We start from the raw sequence: 10655 nt of genomic DNA, 5'->3' as shown, positions 1-10655 counted from the left end.
AGTTAAGGCAATCCTCACACCTTTTTTTTTACACTTTGGAAACTTAGCAACATTGGTGTCTGAATTGTGTATTTATTGTAATTTAACATGAACTACATGACAATAAAATCACAGGTGCATAAGCACTGCTGTGTGTGTTCGTGACTGTTCATCTGTGCCAATTTGTTGTCCAAATGTTTATCATCGATCCCTACTGTTTCAGAATTAAAATGATTACATGTTCTTAGAACTGGCAAGCCAGTGGTAAAACGTTTGGCAAGTAGAAAAAAATTCTCAGAAATGTGTTGTTCCGTGTCAAAGTTCTTGTCTGGACTGTACTCATTATGTTTGCTTTTGCAACAGACAATACATCCAAGTGAAATCAATCAATACGGATACAGTTACTTTAAATATCGACTAGATGGCAATTCAATAAATGACTGCATACAATATTTGGGCCATTCCACCAAATCAATGTCCAATCAATTTGCTTTTTTTAGTTCTCTAAATCAGAAAATACACACATTGAACAACCTAAAATGTGTTTAAAAGGTTAAAATGTCTTGTCATACTGTTTGGTTGTTGAAATAGGTGTTGTCTATAATAACAAAATCTATTTATTTAGTTACTCACGTACTGACTGCTGTCCCTCCAGTCCACAAGACGGCGGTATTGCGCCGTAAACATATTAACAGACCTCACCGCTTCCTCACAAGAAGAAGAAAACATGACCACAACAACGAGCTCTATGCTAACTGTATTTTGTTCCGATCTAGCTATGTTGACACTGTTTTGATTCGGTACACTTCGCTAAACAATATACACGCGGTCAAATACTTAATTTAGTACTGCAATAAACCAACGAAGGAACGGTGAGTTACGGGAACGTGCACCTCGCTAACATTAGCTTGCTAATAAACAGGCTAACTTTAGCTCACATTGGAATGTTGATTTGGCTCAGCAAATACTGAATAGGAGATTAAAGCCAATCTAATTGCATCAAATTAAGCAAGTAAGATTCATTTGACTATTCTTTTACGTTGATCGTCCGAGCCGACGTTACGGTGCTTTGTTCGGTGGTTCGGCCCTGTGGCTAACGCTCACATGTAAACAAAAATACTAGCTGCAAAGGAAGTAGCATCGCCTGCAATAGATTGTCTAAAAGCCGTGTCTGGTTTTATAATGTTCTGAAGTGATTATACATGTGATCTTTTCGCCCAATTGTTGGGATTTTTTTCACGCTGATAATTGCTAGGTTTTGGGGGAAATAATTGCAGGTAAAGTGTTTTTACAATTGGGGTTTTTTTCTGAGGGGGGACTTAATGTAAGTATTATTGAAAGGTGTGGATGTTTACATTTTTTTAATACTCAATTTGCACTCATACATTAAAGTATACAAAGCTTATTTAGTCATGTCCAGGCGTTAAAAGTTTGTAAGACGAACATGTCATCTTTGTCTTTTAATCTGTTTGAGCAGATGCAAGCGGTTGAGCCTGGTGCGTCGATGGCGGTAGCAGGTTCACACAGCCGCTCAGAAGACGAAGAATCTCCCGTAATCAAAGATGTGAAAAGGACGGCGACGCAAGCGTTTGGCAGCGGTGTTCCTAAACGCAGAAGTTCATCGAGGTTCCATTCAATCAATTGTCTAATTCGAGCTTGCTCCTCATATTCCGTTATGGATGAATAAACATGTCCATATGTTACTCATCCACAGATCAATAAAAAGGAAGAAGTTTGACGATGAGCTGGTGGAAAGCAGCCTTGTCAAGTCATCAAGTCGTGTTAAAGGTCCACCTCTTATGGAGCCTTTACGCTGCTCAGGTAGTGAGCCTTCTTCCAGCGAGAAAAAGAAGGTAACAGAAATAAAAAATATTATCACCGTGGGAAAACAAATGTTTAAGTTTTATTTTGCTTAAAAAGACATTGAAATTGCTCATGCTCTCTTGTCAGGTGGCAAAATCAGGACCGTCTTTAACAGCGCCTCTCACAATGCTGATGCATCCTACGCCGATAAGCAAAAGAATGAAGAAAAGTAAACAGCCGCTACACATCACAAAAGACTTAGGTCGCTGGAAGCCTACAGATGACCTGCTGCTCATTAATGCAGTGCTGCAGGTGAGTTTGAAACTTTGAAGTATGTACGTACAATTTACATTTACAGGCAATGCATTCATTTAGAATCATTATTTAGGTACCTTTATTTTGCTTTCAAGAAGCATAGTATTGTTTACCAATTACAATGATGCTGTTTTTCGAGCAAATAGGGGTGGCTACATTGGATGGAAAAATAAATTGAATTTGATTGTGCAGATGTAATGATGTGATCATGTGTTCATATCCCACAGACAACGGACCTCACATCTGTTCATTTGGGGGTCAAGTTCAGTTGTCGTTTCACTTTACGGGAGATCAAGGAGCGGTGGTACTCGCTGCTCTACGATCCCGTCATCTCAAAGTAAGAAGTTTGTCACATCCTCCTCCCACTGTGTTGACACTTTGACCTTTGACTTTCCTCCCTGTGTTCGTGGCTGCTCAGACTCGCGTGGCAGGCGATGCGGCAGCTTCATCCAGAAGCCGTAGCGGCAATACAAAGCAAAGCTCTCTTCAGCCAAGCTGAGGAAGTTCTACTGGCCAAGATTGGTTCGGTCAGTACTCGGGGTTCTTCTATGATTGTCTCGCCATTGGGACATTTGATCAGAATCACAGAGTGTCTTTGATTGTCACCACACAGACGAGTCAGCCCAAATTAGACACATTCCAGGATCTTCTGAGTAAACACCCAAGTGTTTTTCACCAGTCGCGATCCCCCAAAAGTCTACTGGTCCACTGGCAGCTTCTGAAGCAGTACTACCTACTGGACGACCAGAGCGGTGAGCCCACAGCAAATATTATTTCTTCAGTGTCCTCCCGGTAAACGGATAAACTTCATAGATTTGACTTTTCTTGAATGATTATTGCTGGAGTTGCATTCGCTGCTTATATCAAATTGAACTCTGTCAATGTCAAACACTGACGTTATCACAATTGGTTATGATGCAAACTTGAATTCTAATTAGAAAAAAATAATTGACTGCAGTGTGGTTAATAAGTGCCTTGTGTTGCAGTCCAGCCACTCCCAAAGGGCGACCAAGTCCTGAACTTCTCCGATGCTGAGCAGATTGTTGATGAGATCAAGTTAAAGTAAGGCATGCTTTTGTTTTCATCGGGGTGTTCATTTTCAAAGTTTGCTGCAAAATGAAAACCCAATGATAATATTTTTTTATTTATTAGGCCCTAAGCAAAACGGCCTCCTGGAATTTTTTTCATTTTATTTTTTAAATCCATAACTTTACACTTCTGATCCATTTGTCATCTTTTTGTCACATGCAGGGAGAGTAGAGATGAAATATTGGAACACGGTAAGAAATTTTGCATAATTCAATGTCCAGATTGAAAGCATTACAAATTGGCTCTCCCTTTCCAGAGCTGATGATAACCGATCGTCACCAAAAAAGGGAGATCAGGCAATTGGAGCAAGAGTTGCCCCGCTGGCAGGTCCTTGTGGATAGCATCACAGGTAGACATGGCGTCTTTATTCTCGAGGATGATTCCGAGGTCCCAGGTCTGCTCAGTAATTCCCAACACATGAAATACGATCAACTAAATGCGATAAGGACGATGCTTATTTATTTATTCATTTTACTGAGCGAAACTGCAACTGTGTGTGACAGGGGTGAGCATGCCTGACTTTGACAACCAGACGCTGGCAGCTCTCAGAGGAAGAATGGTACGCTACCTCATGAGATCACGAGAGGTAGGTCGGACACGGTTCCACTGGTTTACCTTTAAGAGCAGATCAAGTTGTAAGCAATTTATCCTCACTCAGATTACACTGGGCCGCGCAACCAAAGACAAACAGATCGATGTGGATCTGTCACTAGAGGGGCCCGCCTGGAAAATATCAAGGAAACAAGGTGATCAAATTGGAAGGAGGAAATTCAAAGCCCAAAGCGTGAGGTTAAAATGACATTTGATGTTCCTAGGAATTATTAAACTGAAGAATAACGGGGATTTCTTCATCGCCAACGAGGGCAGACGACCCATCTACATCGACGGAAGACCGGTCCTGTCGGGCAACAAGTGGAAACTAAACAATAACTCAGTTGTGGAGGTACGTGGGATAGTTATACAGTTCATGATTTTGAAATAGGTCAATATAGTCGCAAAATTGTGGCGCTACATCTCTTTCGACAGATCGCAGGACTTCGCTTTGTGTTTTTAATAAACCTGGAACTCATCTCCCTCATCAAAGCTGAAGCAGCCAAGATGACACAACAGTGAACGCTCCACTCCGTTCTGTACATAGAAGTTCTTCGGACTTGCATTTCACAAGCTGGTCAATGGACGGTTTCTGTGGTGTGCTGTAGACTCTGTCATTGTGGAGCACTTTTTCCACTTTCCAGATTATTTTATTTAAATGTGTAGTGTACTTTTCCACATTAATAAACAGCTGTACACACACAGATGTCATTCTCTGTACGGACTTTGACACACATTGCTTTTCATTAACTCAGCAGCTGACATAAAAACAAAACATCTAAATTCCTGCATTGAGCATATTTCCTTGATATATTTGTCATATTGTCATCTTTTTTTTTTTATACATTATCATCTAAAATTGAAAATAGAAATGCATTATGTCATTTCCAGACAGAATCTAAGAATATCCACTGAATGGTAATATCCGTTTTTATGCAAAGTCTGCATAGACCAGAATGGCAAGTTCTCCAAAGTATAAAAAGCGTGTTTATGGGAATAGCGTCATGATGGCGGCAATACTATTTGAGTGTACAAATAGTATCAAGAGGTGTTACCAATAGTTTTATCTCTCTTAACCACATGTGCAGTGGTGTGCAAAGTGCAATGATAAACTCATTTTTGTCATTTAATAAAGGATACCCTTAGATAAATACCTAATTTGGTGCTCAGTGATAGATATTTCCAAACTGAAAGTGTTCTATTTAACATGTAAGTTTGGGAACAGTTTGATGGAATCATTCATTATTCAAGTGCACACAGTGCAGAGCGTCCTCTAGTGGTATGCCAAATTATTACTTAAGTCCCCCAGTTATAGTTTACTTTTATTTAATGCATTTGCATTTAGTTTTTAGGAGCTGCTCGTTAACATAATGTAGGTGCAATTTTTCCATTGATTACATTAATTTTTACGTTTATATGCAATGCATTTTACTAGAATTAGAGCATAATGCTCCATACTCGCAGTAATTAACAGTATACTGTAAAATAACTTTCCTGCTGAACGCTTGATAAACACATGTTAAAAACGTGCACGAGACCAAAAAGTCTGTTTTGGGTCATTTCCATAAGAACATTTTGCTTGGTTTTTTAATACAACGCGATATCTGTTAGCTTGAACGCGTGTTTGCCACTTTATCGGCTGCGAGCCTGCTGCTGGGTTCACATCACGTGTGTATCCGTGGCAGGAGCACAGCAGTAACACTCAAGCGGGCGTCTGACAGCGCATATGTGAGTTTTGTATTCTTTAATTACCACAATTTATTGCATGAAATATCCTATCAGGACCTTTACGTGGACAAATATTCACAGTTAGATGCATTCGTGCGCCCGGATCATCAGTGGCAAAGCTTGCTAACTGTTAGCAAAGTTAGCCGTGAGGAGATCTTGCACAACTTGTTCCATACGAACAACCAGTTTGCAAACTCAATCTGTTCATATATTAACATAAATTTAATAAAACATGAGTAGATCGCTTTCACGTGACGTTCAAGTTACAATATTAATTCAGAAATGGTAGCGTTTGCCTACTTCTTCATTTGTGTGTGGATAAACCACAGGAACGTGGGTAAATGACATTTAAGTAAGGTTTACTCGAGGCCATCGTATTTTATTTAGTCCATTTAACTTACTGAAAGTCAGTTTAAGTTGTAGCCATCCGTGTGTCTTTTTAAAAAAAAAAAAAGTTTAAACACGAGTTTTATACCTTTTAAGCTCAAATGGCACAAGCAGATATTATTGCAGATGAGTCACCAGGTTACAGGAATTTACCGATGCAAAATAAAACCGACGCGCACACCCTTAAAAAGGTTATTTCAGAAGGAAAAGTAGAAGTACCGATTCAACTTAAATAAGCGCTCCAGATCTTTTCCCTAATTGTTTGTCAATGTTCCCTGGTTAGGGTTAGTTTGACTCTTTACGTAGTTGTCCAGTGACGTCACGCACCTCTGGAAATGGCTGAATAGTTAAATTTACCAGAGTTTGCAGAAAAATAAACACTCAAAATACAGGTACCAGAATAAATAGTACTGGAACAAAATCTTTGTACATTCCTACGTTCCACTAATGGGCTTTGAGATTGTATTTTATTAACTGTTTTATCAGTTAAAGCTGCAGAGAAAGTCTGTAAACTTGATAGGAATCTCACAAACTACTGAAAAAGTTGATAAGAGATTACAAATGCAATGCAATATGTGCATTTTATGGTATCTGTGTGGAATGGACAGTTTTGTATTGTTTAAGTCTGGCTCTTTGCCAAAACTCGAGGCCACATTGCAAGATGTTTTGTTGTTGTTTTTTCCCCCCCTTGAAAAAGAGTATTAAATATATAAATACCTGCATGATCAGTTTGTTTACACCACATTACTGTTAGTAGAGCTCCTTTTTAAAGGTCTGCTGATTGGTTGTTTCAGGAGGTGTAGCGTTTAAGTGCACTTTGGCTTTTTAACAAGAATGTAGTACACTATACAAGCCTTAGAGTGAGAGCACGTTTAAACGGGATTAGAATCATAAAGTCAATGTCCGCACATGTTTGTTTACAACTCATCTTGCGTGACTGTTTCTGTGAGACACGAAAGATATGAAGTCACGTCTTTTAAAATAAAACCGCAGCAGTTTAATGACAGCCTTTGCTCATCTAGATATCAGGTTGTTTTTTTTAAAGAATAAAAACTAAAAATGGGTGCAAGGCAGCTTGATTTAACTGATCGCTATAATAGAATAAAAAAAAAGTAGCAAGCTTAATGTTCCTCAATGTGATGGTGTACAATTGGTCAAAACTTTACTCGAGTAAATCTGGTAGGGCTCTGAGGTTTGCAGAGTTGGGTCAAATGCATGTCAATTTTCATATCACACTTTGACAGAATCTCAATGTGATCTTCCCACAGACCATCAATGCAATGCTGCTGCTTAGACGTTGTCAAGCTCTAACACGATTTGGCTCACTCACACCTCACAGGTATGTGCAGCCCAGCTTTTCTATTTAATTAGTGGCTTAATGAGATTCCCTCCATTTTCATAGACCCCAAGCGCCTGCTGCTGCAGCATGGTGTGCGCTTCGTTTCGTGGGCAGCGGCAGCCACAACAAAGACCAAAGATGGGAGCGAGGTGGACACGGTCCAAGCTGGAGACAAGCCTTAGTGGGTCTCCTAGCCGGGACAGGAGCTGTTCTGGCGTATGGCTTCCACCATCACAAGGTCTGCTGGATGCACTTTTTTGCTCAATGTGAAATAATTGGATATTATCACAAATAGGGATCCAATTGTTAAAGGTGATCTGTGGAAAACGCAGTTCTTGTATCAATGCCGCACTGTTAGTCCTTTTGTTAGTAAGTTGAGTTTAGTGTTGTCGGCTGCCGCACCCGCGCCGTGCAAACAGTGCAGCAGAAACCCGACTCAGCACATTAGTTTTAACTCCCACTTTCATTTCCCACTTTGGCTTGCATTGCAGTTTGGATAGTGTGGATGACTCCCTAACTGACGAGACATGATTCAGTACAGATGACGTCGTCATGTTATTTTAAAGTAAACTTTAGCTGGCTTTAAAGCCTGCACTTTGACTGACATCATTTTTTTATTATGGTGTTGTTATCTGTGCCGTGCAGGCAGAGCACACCGACGTCGTTAGCGTTCAGATCAAAGAGCAGACCTCCGACCTTCCCATCTTCAGTCAAGAAGAGGTCACCAAGCACCGCACGCTGAAAGATGGCGTCTGGGTCACCTTCAAAGGCAGCGTCTATGACATCACCGAGTTTGTCACCATGCACCCTGGCGGGGATAAAATCCTGCTGGCGGCAGGCGGGGCCCTCGAACCCTTTTGGGCTCTTTATGCCGTGCACAACCAGGAGCACGTGTTGGAAATCCTCTCGGAATATAAGGTGTGAGGAAACACACACCAGCATGGAGATGAGTTTCGGTTTCATTTTTGTTTGCCTCTTCAAGGTTGGCGAGTTACGAGCGGAGGATCAGAAGAAGCAGCAGAGCGCGCCGTCCATGGATCCGTACTCGTCTGACCCCGAGCGACATCCCGTGCTACGCGTCAACAGCTTGAAGCCCTTTAACGCCGAGCCCCCTCCCGAACTCCTCTCGGACAACTACATCACGCCCTCCGCCATCTTCTTTAAGAGGAACCACCTGCCCGTCCCGCAGGTGGACCCGGCGTCATATGAACTGCAAGTGGACGGGCTTCCCGGAGGGGTTCTCAAGTTGTCTTTGGAGGACTTAAAAAAGCGCTTCCCCAAGCACACTGTCACGGCCACGCTGCAGTGCGCTGGCAACCGGCGCTCCGAGATGAACAAGGTCAAGCAGGTGAAGGGATTGAACTGGGGCATCTCGGCCATCAGCAACGCCACGTGGGCCGGCGCCCGCCTTTGCGACGTCCTGCTGGCGGCCGGATACAGTCCGGACGCGGCGCGCTGGGCTCGCCATGTGCAGTTCGAGGGGCTGGACAAAGACGTGACGGGGACGACGTACGGCGCGTCCATCCCTGTAAACAAGGCGACGAGCGAAGAAGGCGAGGTGCTGTTGGCGTACGAGATGAACGGCGAGCCTCTTCCGGCCGACCACGGCTTCCCGGTGCGGGTGGTGGTGCCCGGAACAGTGGGCGCTCGCAACGTCAAGTGGCTGTCCAAGATCACGGTGAGCGCCGAGGAAAGCGGCAGCCACTGGCAGCAGAATGACTACAAGGGCTTCTCGCCCACTACCGACTGGGACACCGTCGACTTCAAATCGGCGCCGGCCATCCAAGAGCTGCCCATCCAGTCGGCCATCACCGTGCCGGCCGACGGCGCCATGGTGCCCCGCGCCGGCGAAGAGGTGACGGTCAAGGGCTACGCGTGGAGCGGCGGAGGACGTGAAGTGGTCCGCGTGGACGTGTCCCTCGACGGGGGCAAGACATGGCAGGTGGCCCGGCTGAGGAGCGGCGACGAGGGGAAAACTCCGGAGCCTACGCCGCTGGGGAGAGCCTGGGCCTGGAAGCTGTGGGAGCTCACGGCCCCTCTTCCCCCGGACGCCCACCAGCTAGACATCGTCTGCAAGGCCGTGGACAACAGCTACAACATGCAGCCCGACACGGTCGCTCCCATCTGGAACCTGAGAGGGGTGCTGAGTAACGCCTGGCACAGGGTGAAGGTCAACATCAGTGACGATGAAGAATAGATTTCATCGGACCGTTGCTTGACTGTGTCAAATTGATACAGATTTGTTCTCTGGAATTCGCAAAATTGAATGGATGGATTGGTCATAGTTGCAAGTTAAGTTGGTGCTTAATCTTTCATTTGTAGCAAATAAAAGCGGTACTTGAATTTAAAACTGCTAGCTAATAAAGGGAAATGTAATTTAAATATTTTCATGAAGGTCTGGCATGTCTTGCCAACATTTCACCTCTGTTCTGGACTGCTGAATTGATTATGTGCATCGATAGGAGGGGAAAACGGCGCTGAGATCAAAGATCAATTTACACTTTTAATTCTTTCGAAGAATCTCGGATTCTAGGAATGTCATAAGAATGATCAGTGAAAGGTACAGATTGTGGAATAGCAGTGACACTGACACTGGGATGCTTCCACTAATGTTTTTTTATGGCAATTGCTCAATATCATGAATTACAAATAAAGAGCTTTTAATTTTGTACTCGAGTCACTCATTCATTTGCAATGACTGGGAATTTTATTTTATTTTTTTACTTAATTTTCCTCTGCAGCTACTGTACATGCGCCAAACAGTTGAGCGAGCACTCACATGCTGGTGAGACATTTTTTGGCTTTTGCAAGCTCAGGAAGCTTTTTTTTTTTTTTTTTTTTTTTGCTAAAGCCGCCTTCCACTTTGCTGGCTGGCGATATCACGAACAAAAATTTAAAAAAAGCAGGCAAGGTGCTCACCTCAGTGCTTTTATGTAACGTGTGGATGTGGCTTCCGTGCGTAAAGCATGTGACCGCTAAACAAGGATAACTTCTGAGAATTCTAGCCACATCCTGTTTGGGTATTTTGGTTATTTTGGCTTCAGGCCTCGTTTAATATCCCGTTATTTTGTTCACACGCGCACAGGATTGTGTAACCCTCCAGCGCATGGCCATATGTTATTCCTGATGTTCCTCAAGCCCAGTCACATCCCAAAAAACAATCTATAACAAGTATTTTAGTGTGTTTGTTATTTTGACTGATTTGTCAACATGTCCCCTCGGATCTCTCCGTGACTCATGGCTGCCCGAACATTGGGGTACGCAGAGTAGCTCCATCAAAATGTCATGATGAGTGCAGGATTTTGGTTTTGGGGTACAAACCAGAACTGATGACTCATTCATGAATGGACTGTGTTTCTGTGTGTGCTGCGCAGAATTGCTCACCACTAAGACAAGGACAATAATGAAAACAATGTGTAAGAGG

The 10655-nt window shown here is 43.0% G+C and overlaps 2 protein-coding genes across 2 annotated transcripts; both read left to right on the top strand.

Annotated features, from left to right (window-relative positions):
• The first annotated feature begins 673 nt into the window (after window positions 1–673).
• On the top strand, window positions 674–4481 carry mcrs1 (microspherule protein 1). Its single transcript, XM_037252313.1, has 14 exons — window positions 674–851; window positions 1457–1605; window positions 1694–1832; window positions 1930–2094; window positions 2325–2434; window positions 2516–2624; window positions 2711–2849; window positions 3084–3159; window positions 3349–3377; window positions 3443–3535; window positions 3690–3772; window positions 3845–3932; window positions 4002–4129; window positions 4213–4481. Exons 2-14 carry the CDS (start codon window positions 1457–1459, stop codon window positions 4297–4299), a joined length of 1395 nt encoding a protein of 464 aa, XP_037108208.1. The 5' UTR covers window positions 674–851; the 3' UTR covers window positions 4300–4481.
• A 929-nt stretch (window positions 4482–5410) lies between these two features.
• On the top strand, window positions 5411–9900 carry suox (sulfite oxidase). The gene is made up of 5 exons (XM_037250995.1): window positions 5411–5505; window positions 7161–7231; window positions 7295–7469; window positions 7877–8149; window positions 8214–9900. The coding sequence occupies exons 2-5, from the start codon at window positions 7173–7175 to the stop codon at window positions 9426–9428; spliced, it is 1722 nt and encodes a 573-aa protein (XP_037106890.1). The 5' UTR covers window positions 5411–5505; window positions 7161–7172; the 3' UTR covers window positions 9429–9900.
• The last annotated feature ends 755 nt before the right edge of the window (window positions 9901–10655 follow it).

This window comes from Syngnathus acus, chromosome 5 (assembly GCF_901709675.1).
Source record: "Syngnathus acus chromosome 5, fSynAcu1.2, whole genome shotgun sequence".
NCBI classification, from domain to species: Eukaryota; Metazoa; Chordata; class Actinopteri; order Syngnathiformes; family Syngnathidae; genus Syngnathus; species Syngnathus acus.
Note: the sequence above shows the minus strand (reverse complement) of the source record. Positions and strands in the feature narration are given on the sequence as shown.